The sequence below is a fragment of the Pituophis catenifer genome, unplaced genomic scaffold (genome assembly GCF_029215685.1).
Source record: "Pituophis catenifer annectens isolate HBS135680 unplaced genomic scaffold, rPitCat1.0.hap2 SCAF_10, whole genome shotgun sequence".
Classification (NCBI taxonomy): Eukaryota; Metazoa; Chordata; class Lepidosauria; order Squamata; family Colubridae; genus Pituophis; species Pituophis catenifer.
The window spans coordinates 17,543,541-17,560,712 of record NW_027256890.1 but is presented as its reverse complement, the minus strand read 5'-3'; the positions used below and the strand labels follow the sequence as shown (position 1 = coordinate 17,560,712).

At 51.7% G+C, this 17,172-nt stretch overlaps 1 protein-coding gene across 2 annotated transcripts in view; it reads right to left on the bottom strand.

The window, feature by feature from the left end:
- Positions 1-557: 557 nt before the first annotated feature.
- Positions 558-17,172, bottom strand: part of SEMA6C (semaphorin 6C) — a 41,594-nt gene continuing 24,979 nt past the window's right edge. The window contains exons 4-19 of one of the 2 annotated variants that reach the window (XM_070950419.1): positions 16,209-16,266; positions 14,915-14,971; positions 14,501-14,602; positions 14,262-14,352; positions 13,665-13,787; positions 13,424-13,512; positions 12,797-13,014; positions 12,508-12,639; positions 11,695-11,850; positions 11,430-11,603; positions 9,769-9,906; positions 9,334-9,411; positions 8,743-8,798; positions 8,150-8,200; positions 6,068-6,214; positions 558-2,381 (exon numbers count right to left, since the gene is read on the bottom strand). In XM_070950419.1, the coding sequence (XP_070806520.1) occupies positions 1,174-2,381; positions 6,068-6,214; positions 8,150-8,200; positions 8,743-8,798; positions 9,334-9,411; positions 9,769-9,906; positions 11,430-11,603; positions 11,695-11,850; positions 12,508-12,639; positions 12,797-13,014; positions 13,424-13,512; positions 13,665-13,787; positions 14,262-14,352; positions 14,501-14,602; positions 14,915-14,971; positions 16,209-16,266 (2,878 nt within the window). In that variant the 3' untranslated portion in view covers positions 558-1,173. The remainder of the gene's footprint in view (positions 2,382-6,067; positions 6,215-8,149; positions 8,201-8,742; positions 8,799-9,333; positions 9,412-9,768; positions 9,907-11,429; positions 11,604-11,694; positions 11,851-12,507; positions 12,640-12,796; positions 13,015-13,423; positions 13,513-13,664; positions 13,788-14,261; positions 14,353-14,500; positions 14,603-14,914; positions 14,972-16,208; positions 16,267-17,172) is intronic. The other variant, XM_070950420.1, reaches the window with a different exon arrangement.

Here is a 17,172-nt window from a genome sequence, read left to right as displayed (position 1 = left end):
TTGGCCTTCGTCGGAGTCCCTCTACCCCCCAAATGGAAGGGGAGGGTCTTTAGAAAAAGAGAGAGGTCAAAACTGGGTGCGAGGAAGAACATCAGCCATGAGGGGCTGCTTGGGGGCCCAGCCAGGACCCCGAAGTTCTTCCCTCACTGGAAGGAACGGCTGCGAGTTCAAGTCCCGCAAAGGCTCATTTCTCAGAAGGCCATCCAAGCAACAGCAGCCACTGTAATCTGCCCTTTTGGGAGAAAAACACACGCACAAATACCAAAAGTGCTACAAAGACGGGCTGGGAGGGGGGCCACCCTTGCCACCCCCTTCCGCACTAAGCAAACACGCTTCTCTAACCCCGTAAAAGGGGACGTGGTCCAGCCTGACCTGAGTTCAGATCATTCGGAGGCGTTTGAGCATCACATTCCTGATTTGCAGACGCTGTTTGGTCTCCCGAAATGCCCACTGCTCTCCAGCTGGCTGCACCCAGAGGCCCCCCGCCCTGTTCGAAAAGGACGAGGCCACCCCAACACCTGCCCTGGGACCCCACCCACCCACCCCCCACCCACCCGTTTTGCTCCACCACGTGAAATCCAGCCTTTGAAAATTCAAGTTTTTGCAAAACGCGAACGTTGAGTTTGGAGTCCTTCGGCCACGTGGTGGAATCGAAACCCGACTGTTTGCAGGTTTGGCCCTGGCAGAGAGGAGGAAGGGGGGGGGGGCTGTTTCCAGCCGGTTGCTCGAATGGGTCTCTGCTCCCCCGGAGAATCCGTGCCCAAGCATTTCGCCAGCCTTTGGAAGCAAAATTCGGTGCCCGTTGGCAGGGCGCGAGCAAGCCGGGACGGGCATCCTCGGTGGAGATTTCTTGCATAAGGAATGGGTGAGGGTGGGCTTTGCCGAGGCGGCCGCCTTCAAGGCATCACCCGTGAGGTAGGGAGGAACGGCCAGCTTTGCTACTTTGGGGCCCCTCAGGGGCCCCGGAGGCCGAAGAAGCTTCTGGAAGCATCTTGCAGGAAGAGAGAAGGAAGCAGGTGTCCCGCCAGCCAAGCCCCGCCTGTGCCACCTGCGTGGGACCTTCCCTTTCACAAGGCACTCGAATTTGAAATCCCTGGGGGTGGACGTGGCAAAAGGGACCTTCGCAGAGGGGCCCGGCTCTGGGTTCAAGTCACGCTTCTCCTTCCGCAGGGCTCAATAGTTGAAGGGGCCGGAGGGCTGGGCAGGCGGAGAGGAAGGCTGGAAGAGAGGCTGGGGGGCCATGCCTGGCTTGATCAGCGAGACGGACCGCCGGATGCCTCCCCCGTGGCTGGGCAGCGGCCCCTGGTCGCCGTAGCTGTGTTGCCTGGCCAGGAAGATGGCGTGGTGGCCCTCTTGGGGAACGGAGCTCCCCGTGGAGTGCATGCGGGTCAGGAGGGCCGGAGGCAGCCTCCCCGCCTGGCCCAGGCTGTGCTGCCGCATCAGCAACCCGCCGCCGCCCCCACCCACGTTCACCAGCTTGGGGGCGCCGCAGAGGGAATGTCTGTGGGCAACAGAGCGGCCCCCTTTGTCCAGACCCAATGGCAAGGGGGCGTCCGGAGGGATGTCCAGCCGCCGAGGCAGCGTGGAGGTGTTGTAATACGGGGTGCTGTCCAGATTGGGCACCTTCGGCTGCACCCTGTTGGCGAAAGCCACGGCTGAAGGCGGGAAGGCGGGGGGCACGGAGCCCCCAGCCCCGTGGAGATGCTTGAGCAGCTCTTCCAAGGTGGTGACCTCCATGCCTTTGGGCAGGTGGGAAGGCCGCACCAGCACCCGCTCCGAGTTGGAGATCTTCTTCTCGTCCAGGTAGCCGCCCAAGGGGGCGTCGTAGCCGTGCAGGTGCCCCGGGAACCCTCCCGGGCCGGGGAAGGAGAAGGTGTTGGGCACCGGGCTGTGGAAGGGCATCGCCTTCCCCTGGGCATCCTTGGCATTGTTGAAGTTCTGGTTTTTCTCCCACTGGTTCCGGATGGCCTTCATGTTCTTGACCGGCAGCTCCGGCGTGGACTCCGGGGTGGGCAAGGCGGAGAGTTCGGGGTGCTCTCGGACGCCGGGCTTGGCCGGGGCACTGGGCAGCTCCTTCTCGCTGGGCAGCAGGGTGGTGTAGAGCTGAGGGGCGGCCGTCTCCATCAGCCCGTCCTTGGCCTGGCCGCCTTCCAGCAGGGTGTTCATCTTAGCCAGGCTGCGGAGGGACAGCGGGCGCTGGATGCCGTTCTCGGGGTCCTTGCCCGGGTGCTTGGCGCGCTGCAGGCTGTGGCTGCAATAGCAGGAGACCAGCAGGCCGGAGAGGAAGGCGCCCAGAAGGAAGGCCACGAAGACGCAGCCGATCAGGAAGGTGAAGTGGACTGACTTGGCGCCATCTTTCGCCTCCGACTCCTGCCTGACGCCTGAACCCACAGCCGGCGGGGAGAGAGGAAAAAAGAGAGTCAGGAGGGACCCTCTCTCTCCCTACGGAGACCAAACGGCTCGCCCTAGACACCCCCCCCCCCGGGTCTCCGTTCCGGCTGAGCCAAGATCTCCAGAACTTCCCAAGTCATGCGGGGATCTCCCACCGCCTCCCCCGACATTCCTGGGGTGCAGATGCTTTTCAGTGCCCGCAGGGACCCCCCATGGATCAAAAGGAGGACCAGGGATTGCAATGAGGTGGAGGTGTTAGTAGGAGCAAAGCAGGCTGGGTGGAAAAGCTCTCAAAATCCGGCAAAAGAAATAGGGAACTGGGATGGTGCATGAGTTCCCCCCACCTGGGCCATTGCTGCGCCCCAAAACTTTCTCAAGGGGCCAGGATGGTCGGGAAGACAGCGATTGGGCTTCACCCCCAAGAAAGCAAACCAATGTTGGCTTGCACAGGCCTTGCAAGGGAACAGCCTCCTGGAGGAGTCTGGATTGCCCTGAGCAATCCACCCAGATCCATTTCTGGGTCCATCCGGAGCACCAGAGGAGGAAGGCAGAACCTTGCAATGGGTGTGTGTGTGCACACACGTGTTTACACACCCAGTGCAAGGTAGAAGGTGGTCCATCCTCACAAAGGGGAACGGAGACCCCCTGACTTATCAAGAGCTCTCTGACCTCAAAACCCCAGAGAAATTCACCCCCAAAAGGATAAAAATGGGCTGTGTGTTTTCAGGGAAGGTGGAATGGTGATAAAACTCTGCTGTTGATTAAAAATACCTTACAGAGGTTGGTTTTTCTTTTTGTTTTCCTTCCCCTTTTAAATGCACAGGCGAGTTTAATGAGCTCGTTTCTTTTAAATCGTGTAAATGGTACAATTGCATAATAAGGAGATTCAATTAAAGGCAGCCAAACAGGTCACCGGAGCCCTCAGTTATGCCATACTTGTAATGACCCAGAATAATATAATCCTGTTTCATGAGGGGGAAAAAAAATCTTTATTTTCGCTGTGTCCGGGTGGAAAATTAAACTCGCTGACGTCACCCTCTCCTGCTCTCCCAGAAGATCTACCGATCTAACGCAAATGTCATCCCTCCACCACTAATTTGATTATATCGACTTTTAGAGGGAGAAAAAGTGGAATATTTTTCTTCATCGTTTCTTTCACCCGAATCTCTCACAGCAGTCTATTAATTGTCATCTATACCTTTAAGGACCAAACCCAACAACTTAAATCATTTTCATCAGTTCAATTTCTTTCTCTCTGCTTTCTGAATCCCCCCCAGAATAAAACAAGAGTAATCGTGCAAAAAATATAAAAAGCCCCCAGCCGTGTTCGCAGGACGATCAGCTAAATATAAAGATGTAGTGATCGCATTCATACAGCACATGAAACCTGGCTAAAGTTAACCTGGTTTGTTTTATTTGTGGCTTGCGTGTGCTGGCAAAAACCCAACCCATTTGGGTGACTAAATGGATGAACCCCGAAAATGCTTGGATCGCACAAGAGATTTAACCTGCTTGCAGAACTAACCCAGAAAATGGCTGAGTTCAGCAAGGAGGTTAAATGCATTGTGTGAACGTAGCCAGTGTGCACAAAAGGGGAGACCAAGCTTGCACAGACAGCTCACATGCAAGAGGCAGTGTGCCAGAGACGCTGCGTAGAAGCGTTGGCGAGTGTGACTTTTTGTGCACGTGTTTTCAATTAAAAGAGGCTGAGCCGCTTTGCCTCACGACATCACCAAGGCGGCGCGTGGCTGCTTTGCCAACGTGGAAAAAGAATAAAAATGGAGGGAGGGCACCAAGACGGTGAACGGGAGACAAAGACAAGGAAGGAAGCAGAGGCAGGGGCAAAGGAGACGGCCAAAGGAGCGAGCCAAAACACCAGGAAAAGGAGAAATATTGGGATGAAGAAGGGCTGGATGTCTTTGTGTGCAAGTGTGCAAATGTGACACCGAATTAATGAAGCCAGGCACCCCCAGCCCCATGGCTCTGCAGGCCCCCGAGTGGCTGCTTGGCATCCAGAAAGATGCCTTGAGATCTTAGGGAGGGGAAAGATCCCTCCTCATCTTAGCAACTATGAATTGGAAACACAGTTGGAAAAAAACTCTGTTTTTTGTGGGTCATTTGTGCCTTTTTCAACTCACACAAGGGCCCTGCTGTTTTGTTTTTTTCTTCCCCCACTTGCAACCAAGACTTGGAACCGACTCAGATTTCCAGCAAACGGCAAACATTTCCACAATCTGTCTGGAAAGTTGCTTTCTGGGGCGTTTTTGTTTTTTAAGATTTTTAGAAATGTTTTCTTTTTCCAATTTGTTTGCTGAACTTTCGGGACACTTCCGTTATGGGTAAGAAGACTCTACCCTGCGTCTCCGTTCTCAATGGACCAAGGGGTGAAGTTTGACTTTTTAAAAATGTATATATAAGAAGTTCAGAAAAATGTTTTAGCTCTGGAAATTGGATCCTTGGTGGTGAACCATCGCCCTATAAATCTGGACAGCGTCAAAACGCAAAGAGAAGCATTTCACTTTTTAAAAGTTTCAGCTGTTAAATGCATTTTCATTCAGCCAGAGCTTTTTCACAAGCCTTTTTCAAGACTGCTGTGTATGTGTGTTTGTGTGTGTGTGTGTGTTTTGGGGTTGGTTTTTTTGGTGGTGATGGGGAAGAGATAAAGAGAACTTTCCATTCTCGATTTTGTTTGGAGGTGATTTTTCTCTTGTGCTCCAGACCAGGAAAAAATTAGTAGCTTGCAAAGTTTTGCTCCAACTCTGCAGACGTTTTATCAATTGCTGAATGTTTTATCTCTTCCTTTGTAAGGTAATAAAAGGGCTTTTTTTAAAAAAAAAATCACAGTGTTTGATTGGGAAGGGGGGAGAGAGAGCTGGAGATCAGGAAGGAAAGAAAGAAATTCACCAGTTTTATCTATGCCTGCCACAGCTTCCCCCAGTTTCTAGACAAAGCAAAGTCTGGGGGATTTTTATTTTTTTTTCCAAGAGAGTCTAAAGCAACAACTTTCCACTGCATAAACAGGGCGCAATGGCTCACTTTGGGGGAGAATGCGGTTGGGAGCTTTTCGGCCAAAGCAAAACACCTGCAGACTGTTTCAGCACAACACGCTACGGCTCCCAAACACCCTCGAGATGAGTGAGGTCCTGTTCCGAGAACATGCCCATCCTAAACAGTGGAGGAGGGTGGAAACCATAATCCCAGACAGGTAGGAGGGGAGTTTCTGCCTACCGCTAACTCCAACTTCTTAGCTTCGTGGTTGAGCAAGTGAAATTTTGGAAACCAACACAGGAAGATCCTGGCTGGCCGGTGCAAAATACGGGCCAGGCTGAAGTCACCATAACGGGAAGCTAATACGGACGATAAGCAATCACAACAGGAACCCACAATGTTGGCTGGGTTGCAGGAGAAAAAAATAAACCGTCGCAGCCCCACATTTGAATTTCAGCCATCTCAAAATCAAACACCCCCCCGGCCCCTGTGCCTGCAGGGAGGCCAGAGGGCACCTCTGGGAGACCCCACCCCATGGCACATGCAGTGCGCAGGTCCAACGGTGCACAGCCTCGCTCGCATGCCCCCGACGTTCCAGGTTGTGGGTTAGATTCCCGCCTGCTTCAAGTTAGTGACCTCGTGCGGGCAAGCATTATTTGGGGTGGGGGGAAGAGGAGCACCTCCTTACCCTGCGTGCTCACAGCCACGTGGAGGGTGAAACGGGGGTCCCTCGCACCAGGGGCTGGGTGGGCGCCGGGAGCCAAGCTAGCGGAGGGAGATCCTGGGGGCGCCTCTGAGGAGAGCCCGGAGGATGCCAGCGTGGTGTGAACATCTCCTGCGTCAGCAGTGACAAACACACCGTCAGCATTGAGCCTGTCGCCCTCCCCGAGCAAAGAGCGGGTAGCACGGAGAGCTACCTACAACCTCAACACCACAACCCTGCAGGGTAGGCTCAGACGTTTTCTAGACCTAAAGGATTTGAACTCGTCTCTTCGCTCCATCCCAGTCTGGGGAGGGAGGTATATCTGTGGGATGGGCTCCAGGCCAGAGGTCTCCAACCTTGGCAACTTTAAGACTTGTGGACTTTAACTCCTAGAGTTCCACAGCCAGCTTTGCTAGGAGTTGAAGTCCACAAGTCTTAAAGTTGCCAAGGTTGGAGACCCCTGCTCCAGCCCATTTCTAAATAAAGGGGATCTGGATGACACCCCCCCCCAATGGGTCAATGAAGACCCACTTGGCTGAAATGCAAGTCCGGTTATTTGTGCCCTGAGGTGGGCATGGCCTGAATGACATTATCCGTGACCCACAGGCTGAACTGTGGCTTGTTCTGTGTTCGAAGCCTCCCTAAAACCCGGTTTCTCTGTTTCTCTCTTTGCAAAACTGCCAGCCCGCATGTCAGCCTTCCCCCAAACGCTGTGCCCACCCCCCCACCCCTGCCCAGAACCCCTTCCAGCCAGAAACGTTGGCCTCTCCTTGCAGGGCGCAGAAAACAAGCAGGGGAGGTTTGCAACGATTGGGGAGGGGGACTCAAGGTGGGCCCGAAGATCCCATCCACCTCATGCAGGAGGAAGACGGAAAGAGCATTTTGGGGTGCTAAGAAATACCCTCCTCTTCCTTCTTTCCCCCCAAGATGCCCCCCCACTCTCAGCCTCTTCCTTTGGCCCCATAACAATACCCTCCCCCACCTTCCCAGTCTCTCTCTCTCTCCCCCCCCCCAATTCAATCAAGGGAATTTGCTCCCCTGCTGTGCAATTAATGGACTTGCTTAGGGATTTAATTGCCTTCCTTCCAAGGGATTAACTTCACAGTTGCCCAGTTGGGAGGAAGTTGGAGGGGAGGGAAGAGGGAGGGGGGAAGAGACCCCTCCAGTGATCCTGGCTGATGGAGTGGGGGGGTGTCCTCCTCCTCAGCAAAGCAAGGGGTGGGGCACTGATTATTCATTGAAGTCAGAAAGCAAGAAATTGTGTGCCAGGTTTGCTGTTCCTTAGCATGATGCAAGCAATGACTCCCCTCTTCTTTGCAGAGGTTCCCCCCACCCACGAGAATCTCCGCAGACTCCCCCTCCACCCCAAATATTTATAGGCCACCCCTCCTCTTTTGCTCTAAGCTCCCTGGAGGCGTCCGCCCAGCCCAAACGGACGAGAGACACGTTTCGCACGGGGCACCCAAGGCCATTTTTGGTGGGACCCTGAATGTGAGATGTGTGGGGTCCCCCTCCTTTCCAAATGGGGGTTCAGTTTGGGAAAAGGAACCAGGGTCAGAGAAGGTGACTTTGCCAGCTGAATATCTGCAACATCTGGGTGGATTGGACTGTGCACTGAGCAGCTGCTCACCAGTTACTTTGCCAACGCTTGAAAACTTTACCTGGGGTCGTTCAGAGGGGAATTTCCCCACCTTGGCAATTTGGGAGGGTGGAGCCAAGCTGGCAAGGTGAGAGAAACTTAACCCACATGTCCGAAATAGCCATGAATGTCAGTCAAAGTATGTCTGTCCATCACACCTGAAAATGCACCATTTAGGACAGTGTCCGTCAAACTTGGGCACTTTAAAAAGGGTGGACTTCAACTCCCAGAATTCCCCAGCCAGCCAGCTAGCTAAGCTGACTGGGGAATTCTGGGAATTGAAGTCCACTCCTCTGAAAGTGCCCAAGTTTGACAGACACCGATTTAGAAATGGGGAGATGTAGCCAAAAAGCAGGAAGACATGTTGGATGGAAGGAACGATGAGCGATGGAAAAGCAAATCTGGAAGAGGAGAGAGGGGTTACTGACCAAAGGCCGAGTCGCTGAGGCTGTCGTGTTCCCCCGTGGACGTCACACCATCTGGAACGGAAAGGGGGCGAGTCAAGGGCTGAAGTCAAAAAATCCCTGGCTCAACTAAAGGGCCACACCTCGTGAGCAAAGAATAGAGGAAGCCGGATTGTAGCCCATTTTACAGCCACGAAATGAAGGATGCAACCACCAAGAAGACTCTCTCATTTCTCTGAACAGTGGCCTGTGGCCAGGAATAACAACTGGGGTCTTTAATTCCCCCTCCCCCAAATGCTTGAAAAAATTTCTTCTGGAGGCTGCTGCCTTCCAGGCCAAACGTGCCAACTTGCCTGAAGCCACAAAATTTTGATTTCTAGATTCCAGGCAAAATAGGGAATGGGAGCAGTTATTTTATTTCAGCTTTTTTTTTTTTAACAAAAAAACCCTGCTCTTTTTCCAGCACAAATGCAAAGGGAACAATAAGGGGGCTGAAGGGTTTGCAAGCTGTGGTGGGCACCAAGCGGGCCCGGCCCATTGATGGGCACGACAAAGGTGGGTTTTAGGGGGGGGGGGTCTTCTCAGAAAGATTTCTGTTTCTCCGAATATTCACCCACCTTGACAATTGGCCGAGGGCTTGACGGTGTTTTCCAGATCTTGCTCAAATCCGCTTCTGCAGGGAAGGGAGAGAAGAGACGCCTCATTAAATTGTCGGCTGCTAATTAGTCGATTGGGCAGCATCCAGAAGCAGCATTCACACAAAGAGCCCAGAAGGGACTCCCGTTCTTAGCGAGCGTGGGTTCAGGATTGGCAAATGGGGAGGAGAACCATTGGACCAAGATAGGGTGACGGAGGTTGTGGGAAGGAAGACCCTAAGAGAGAGACAGAGGAGGTCTCTTCGTGTATACTAAAATCCTAACCTCTCTCTTTTGTTTTTTTAAATTGATGTTTTATCTAAGCGGTTCGAAAAGCGTGTTTCTAGTCCTCATGGAAAGGAAGACAAACACAAGGAGCCCCCAATCTAAATTCAAGTTTTGGTTTTCTAAATTCCAGGCAGAATAAGGAACGGGAGTCGTTTCATTTCAGTTAAAGAGAAATAAAATAAAAAACAGTTCTTCTTCCAGCACGAATTCAAAGGGAATAATAAAATAATAAATAATCAGGATAGGCAACGCTTAAAAATCAGACATGCAACGCCTTTGGATGACCTGATTTCATTGTTGAAGTTTGCACAAGTCCCGGAGGGCAGCCAAACGCAGTACGGATCTCGGGAAGCCAGGCAGCTCCTGCAACGAGAGAAAGAGAGGAGGGGAAATGTTTGCATCTCCCCCAAACCTTAGAAATGGGGGGTGGGTGGGTGGGAGAAATCTGCTCTACAGGGTTGTTGTGTCCGCCGACCCCCACGTTTCTTGAAGGAGAAGCACAATTGAGAGGAGGGAGAGAAGGGTTTGGTTCCCAGCTATCGACCACAATAGAGCCTCCAGAGAGAGGGGCAGTCTATCCCGGAACACCACCAAGTCCTTTCTTCGAACTCCAAAGCCTAGAAATGTCCCTAGGGATCCCCTCCCCCCAGGGCACCCTTCCCAGGTTCCCGCCCACCCACCCACAGTAAGGTGAGATGCTGGGCCCCTGGACTCTCCTACCTGCGGCAGGTGCTGTGGGAGCCACAGCGGCTGAGGGGCATCCGCACCACGCAGCCGGAGAAGGCCACGTAGAGGGCATGCTTTGCCTTGTCCAGCTGCAGTCCCAGTACCTGTCGATCCTCACGCTTCACGCTACACCTGTACAGGTAAGGCAGAGAAGGGCGGGAGTGATTTCTCTCACGCTTGGCAAACTCTGGACTGTTCATTCTGGGATGGGGGGGGAGAGTCAGCCCAGAATACAGCAGTGGGAAAAACTAGCATTAAAAAATAAAATTTCTCTCTCTCCCTACTTACTTACCTATCTCTCTTTGTAGCCTATCATATCTCTCTCTCCCTACCTACCTATCTACCTACCTACCTAACCTGTTTCCCCGAAAATAAGACATCCCCTGATAATAAGCCCAATCGGGCTTTTGACTGCATGCAGTAAAATAAGCCTCCCCCCGAAAATATTTAAACGCAGAGCTGGAAATCAGGTAAGTCACCAAGAGGAACCCCATCTTGCTCCACGCGCCCCAAAATAATAAGACCTCCCCAAAAATAAAGCCAAGCACTTATTTCGGGGTTAAAAAAAATATAAGACAGGGTCTTATTTTCAGGGAAACACAATATCTACCTACCTACCTACCTACCTACCTACCTACCGTGTTTCCCCAAAAATAAGACCGGGTCTTATATTAATTTTTGCTCCAAAAGACTCATTAGGGCTTATTTTCTGGTTAGGACTTATTTTGGGGGGAAATACGGTACTAAATGCACCCATCTGGCTGACAATCTTAACTGGGGCTTATTTGGGGGGTAGGGCTTATATTACGAGCATCCTGAAAAATCATACTAGGACTTATTTTCTGGTTGGGTCTTATTTTCAGGGAAACAGGATATCTATCTATCTATCTATCTATCTATCTATCTATCTATCTATCTATCTATCTATCTATCTACCTATCTATCTATCTAATCTATCTATCTATCTATCTATCATCTATATCTATCTATCATCTATCTATTCTCTCTCTCTCTCTCTACCTCCCTCAAGCACCTATTTACCCATCACCTCTCTTTCAAAGATCTGTTTCTCTCTCTAAAATCTATCTATCTATCTATCTATCTATCTATCTATCTATCTATCTATCTATCTATCTACCTATCTATCTATCTATCTATCTATCTATCTATCATCTATATCTATCTATCATCTATCTATTCTCTCTCTCTCTCTCTACCTCCCTCAAGCACCTATTTACCCATCACCTCTCTTTCAAAGATCTGTTTCTCTCTCTAAAATCTATCTATCTATCTATCTATCTATCTATCTATCTATCTATCTATCTATCTATCATCTACCTACCTCTCCATCCATCCATTACTCAAAATATCTAGGTTCTAAGATTCGGGTGTCTTAGGAAAGAGAGAGAGAGAGAGAGAGAAACCCCAGAGGAAAACGGCCTCCGGAAGCCGCTGCTGGAGGAAGCAGCCTTTGAAAAGAGGTGAATTTTTAAAAAGCAGAACGGGGTTGAAAATGAGCAGAACTTCACAAAGGTGTGGGAAAGTGACGGGGTGAGTGAGTTCTGCACCGATTTCTATTTATCCTTTTTTAACAGTCAGGCGGGATGAGCCATTGAATTCGGGGAGCCCAGCTCTGTGCCCTCCGGGGCTCCTACCGGGAGGGCTGGTAGACGGAGACTTCTTCCAAGAGGAGGGTCTGCACCGTGTGATTGCCGGTGGGCTGGGAGAGCACCTTCAGCACCGTGCCGTCTTCCGAGCCCAGGAAGAGGACGGTGCTGTTCCGGAAGGGGCCGGCGGAGGTGTCCACGGCCAGGCGGGTCAGCCGGTACCTGCGTGGGAAGGGAGAATGGGAAAAAGTAAACAGCGTAATAATAACGGAGGGCCTTGAGGAAGAGGGCTGCCGAAGAGACCCACTTCTACCTGCTGGAGGTCTTGGTGAACCAGGGCTGCTCGGCCACGGAGGCCACGGCTTCGTCCAGGAGAGGGTGGGACTTGATGAAGCTCAGCGTGGCGTCAGGAAACTCGTTGGAAGTTCGGTACCCCGAGGCTTGGCCCACCCCAGCGCAGCTGCCAGGTCTGCAGAGGGAGAGACCCCCCAAAATAACAGGAGGCAGGTGAGAGAGATGGTGGAGCCCGGCAGGCAGGTTTCCTGTTTTGAAACATAGCCTCGAGACGCTGAGGACTAGAAACCTTGTTCCTTGTTATGAAGAAGCAGCTGGTGAACCTTGGTTTATCCTGCAGCATCGGTGGCCTCGTTTCCACAACTCACATAAGAGGACGAATTAAGCCATAGGAGGGCATTGTGACTGGGACTACTACACCCCTTCTTCCAAATCCCTGTTTTGCATTTATTTCAGACTTAGCCTCCTCTTTTCACTAACCGGTAACTCAGAGGTTTCAATTTCTCTTAGGAGCTAGAAACTTGATTGGAAAATTTCGTTCGGAGAGATGAGAGGGGAGGGATGGAACGCGCAATTGGATCAAAAAGGCCTGGGGGGCGGAAGGAAGGAAGGAGGGAGGGAGGGAGGAAGGAAGGAAGGAAGGAAGGAAGGAAGGAAGGAAGGAAGGAAGGAAGGAAGGAAGGAAGGAAGGAAGGAGGAAGGAAGGAGGAAGGAAGGAAGGAAGGAAGGAAGAAGGAAGGAAGGAAGGAAGGAAGGAAGGAAGAAAGGAAGAAAGGGAGGGAGGGAGGGAGGGAGGGAGGGAGGGAGGGAGGGAGGAAGGAAGGAAAAATACCTGGGAGTCGGGACTTTGTCCTCGGAGATGGGGGTCCAGCCGGCATCCGTGTTTTTCTGTTCTTTGAACCTCCCACCGAAGACCCTCTCCACTTCGTCCATGTCAAAGGCGCAGACGGCTGAGCCGGTGATGCTGGGTTGAAAAAGGGAGCCCCCAAAACAGCCTCAGAATCGAACCTCTCAGGTCCTGCAAAGCCGGTCTGAAATATCCCTCTCTTCAGGACTCGCACTCGGGTCCTGCCTGGCTGAACTTCCAGACCCGGACAGAGATTGCGGCCAGCCGAGCTTACCTGTTGGACTGGGTGGTAAAGACGCCGAAGATGGATGGCCGGCCATTGACCAGGATGACATCGGTGACGGCCTGAAGGACATCGAAGTAGAAGAAGGCGTCCCCAGGGACCGAGCAGTTGAGCCGGGCTTTCAGGAACGACGTCCAGTACTTCTCCAGCACCCGTGGGGAGCCCCCCATGTCGTTCTTACAGACCCTCCCCACGCGGGAAAAAATCACCTGGATTTTCCAGAGGAAAAGAGGCGAAGATTAAAATCCCTTCCCCTTGGAGACCTAGCAGAGAATAAAACATTTAAAGCCAAGCCTCCATGGACAGGAGCAGCATGCTTTGAGTCCCAATCCAATCTCTCCAGCATGAAAAGAGGATTAATCAAGGCACGAAGAAGAGAAGGGCAATCCGTGGCTGTTAAGATACACAGAGGCCAGGTGGAGCCTCCACAGAGAGAGGCAGTCTCTCGTAATGTTGCAAATAAAAGCAGGGGACTTTTTGGAGAGTGAATTCGAACAAGCGAATGAAATCCAGTTTACCGGCTGGCTTTTCACAAATTGGAAATATATATATATATATGATTCCCACCCCACAGTTCTCCTCCAGGCCCTTCCTGAAGTGGGGCAACGTGGCACTTACCCGTCCCAGCGTGGTATATTCCACAGAAATCTCACGGAAGAAGAAATAGACGTACTCCTTGTATTCCAGAGCGTGAATAAAATGAGGTTCTGTGGGAAGAAAACAGCACTGAAAAGCATGACAAATTTGGGGCAAGGATGAGCATTTTCCGAGGGTGGGGGGAGGACTCAATGGTCTCTGAGCACGTGCAGAAAGCCAGAGAGGGTGAAGGCGGCTTAGGGGACGTCCGCAACTTCCTCACCTCGTAACCACTTGGAGTCGTACTTGACCGTCCGCAGAACAGGGCTGTGCTCGCCCAGACTCCGATAGATAACGGCATCGCTGGCTTGGAAGTCGGCTACGGTGGCAGAATAAAGGTTCCCGTCTGGAAAGGGGGCGAAAAGGGGAGGAAATCTATGGGGCTGGCCGGTCTGTGGGGGTCACAGCATCCAGGAGCCACTTCCTTATCAGCAGGGGAATAGAAACAGGTCCCCTCTCTTTCAAATCCTTCGTTGTTCCGAGTCCCCATTTTTCCAGCATCTTTTTCCAAACACTACAAATCGTTTCTCGATTCTCTGCCCCTTAAATTGGGCTAATTGTCAACCCTGCTGCCACCTTTCCTTGTTCATTGATCAACCCCCTAATTAACTCTGTGTTTAAATTATTTCCGTGGCTGCCCACCTCACCCCCAGGGACACCGCTGGCTTCCAAGCACGGAAACAGTCTGGCGCGATGGGGAGTTTGGGATGACTTGAAGAAGACAGAAAAGTGGATTGAATCTCCCCAAGTCTATGAAACAGCCCAGGGGTGGGGGGTGGGGCGGGGTACAGAGACGTGGCTTTTTCAGAGACAAACCTACCCGCGAAGATGGCCACGTTGGTCTGCTTGGTATCGAAGGGGCATCGCGCCTGCCCGTTCAACTCCTCGCCTTCCTGTTGAAAGTCGCTGATCTAGTGGCCAAGGGGAAGAGCAGGGGTCAAGCAAAGCCCCTCCTCCAGGGCCCCTCCTCTAATGACCCAAAGCCCCTCCCTGGCATTGCCAGGACAGCCGATGGGGCAGACGGAGGGTCTCCCCCCAAAAAGCCTCGCTCCCTTCTACCTTGTAGGTCCGGCACACGGGGTGGAAGGCGTTGGTGCCGCAGGCAAGGAGGGTTTGGTCGTTCTTGGGCACCAAAACTTTGATGTAGTTGTAACATTCGTCCTAAGGTTGGGAGAGAAAGGTCAGCCCCGATGCCCAGCAGGTATGGGCAAGGGTACAGAGGGGGTGCCCACTCAGGGGTGAAATCCAGCAGGTTCTGACAGGTTCTGGAGAACCGGTAGCGGAAATTTTGAATAGTCGGGAGAACCGGCCCATGCCACCTCTGGCTGGCCCCAGAGTGGGGTGGGAATGGGGATTTTGCAGTATCCTTCCCCTGCTACACCTACAAGCCACGCCCACCAAGCCACACCCACAGAACCGGTAGTAAAACAATTTGGATTTCACCACGGTGCCCACTGAAGGGGCCACTCTTACCCGAAGCTTCCCCCGGACGGCACAGTTCTCCACATCTTGCGTCTTCCAGGTGAGATGCTGAGAAGGGAAGACAAACATCAGAAAGAGACAGAGGAACCCGGGTCAGATTGCGGAGAGCAACAAGGGTCCCTTTGGGGAAGAGATTTAATATAAGCAAAGGATCTCTAGGTTGGCCCAAAAAGGATCCCAGCAGCCCCCAATACAGGTAGTCCTTGACTTGCAACAGTTTGTTTAGCGACCAAGCCAGCTTCATTTAACAACGGTTGTGACTAATTTAACAACTGCGGTGCTTCACTTAAAGACTGTGGCCAGAAAGGTCGCAAAATGGGCAAAACTCGCTGAAGGACTCCCTTGGTAACAGAAACACTGGGCTCCATTGTGGTCGTAAGTCGAGGACTACCTGTAATGGCATCTTGCAGTCTTGGCTGCAGGACCAAAGTTTTGATGCTGCCAATTTTGGAAATGACATCAAACCCACCATCTGCAACAAGCCAAACTAGGCTTAAATCAGCTGGTTTCCACCTGACATTCCCCCAGAGCGGTGATGGCAAAGCTTTTCGGCACTGAGTGCCCAAACCGGAGCGTTCGTGTATTCGCAGGCATGTGAGAATGCGGCGTGCTGGAATCCCGAAGGCCAGCTAGCCGGCACACACATGCCTGTTTTTTGGGCATTTTTCAGGCTGTTTTTTGGCCTATTTTTTGGCCGTTTTCAGGCCGTTTTCCAGCTCTCCAGTGCCCACAAAGATCAGCTGACTGGCGTGCCGGAAACCAGAAGCCAGCTGGCAATGGCGCACATGTTTACAGAGAAGGATCTGCCTGCCACCTCTGGCACACCTGCCATAGGTTCACCATCACGGCCCCAGAGGGATGGATTACAAGTTTGCAATCCTAGGAGCCTTCTCTGTCTGTGTGTCTGTGTGTGTGTGTGCTTGTAGTTCAGCAAGAGGCAGATGCCCAGGTCTCTGGATCTGTAGGCTTGGAAATTGTGTGCACAAAAAGTAAACGCAAAGGGAAAAACGACAAAGGAAGGAAGGAACGTGGGAAAAAATATCCAAAAACTTGATATTGGGGCACAAATGAAGGAAAACAGTACTTAGAATAGAAAAACAATTTCTCTGGCAGGCCAATTATTTTCCTGTGGACTTTGAAACAAACTTTCTCGCAGGAGGCCAAACAATAACAACAAAAAAGAACAATCTAAAACATTTGGGAAGACGTTTACAGGCTGGGAGAAAGCGAAAGGGGGCGACCCTCCTCTCCAAAGGCCGGGCACCAGCAAGGACATCCAGCTCACCCTCTTGGGAGAGAAACTGCTTGTGGTCTGTCCAAGGTCAAAAGCGAAGACGTGGTCCCTAAAATCCAGAAAGGGGGCGGGGGGGGGGAAGGGGGAAGGAGGAGAAAGAGAAAAACAATCCTTGATTAACATTTAAAAGTATCCCGAGTGGAAAAACAGTTTTGTTTTATTTGTTTTGTTTGTCTCCAAAGCCCCTGAGGGCAGGACAAGAAGCAACGGGTGGAAACTCATCAAGGAGAGAAGCATCCTAGAACTAAGGAGGAATTTCCTGACCGTGAGAACAATTAATCAGTGGAACAACTTGCCTCCAGAAGTTGTGAATGCTCCAACACTGGAGGTTTTAAAGAAGATGTTGGATAACCATTTGTCTGAAGTGGTGTAAGGTTTCCTGCCTAAGCAGGGGGTTGGACTAGAAGATCTCCAAGGTCCCTTCCAACTCTGTTATTCTATTCTGTTCTATTTATGCTTTTGAACTGGGAAGAGCCGGCAATTTTTAATCTCTGCATCCAAACTTGGTGGGAAAGAAGAAGAAAAGGAGAGAAAACCCTTAAGCTCTGAGTGCTAATTTCTATTTTCTTAAGCTCTGCCCAAATCTTTAGCCTTTCGCGGTGGGTTCTGCCCATCGTGGGCAAGGAATTGGTGCTTCTCCTGAAATGTGCCTGAATTTAGGGACCCGCAGCTCACCTTTTGGCATAGCTTTCTACCCCAGAAAGAGGGTACAATGCCCACCCCTCCGATGCCAGCCTTTCCTCCTTGAATAAAGGGGTTATTCTTTGAAAAGAAAGCTTCCCCTTTTTCCTTCTCCGCCGCACATGGCACACGTCTCTGGCATCGGGGACGGGAAAGGAAAGAAAATAGGACCGAATTCCGGAGTCTGCAGGCAGCTCTCCTTTCCCAAAACTGCTCCCCGATGCTTATTTTTAATGGGGATCTGAGCTGCAGGGGAAGGAAGATTCCAACGGCG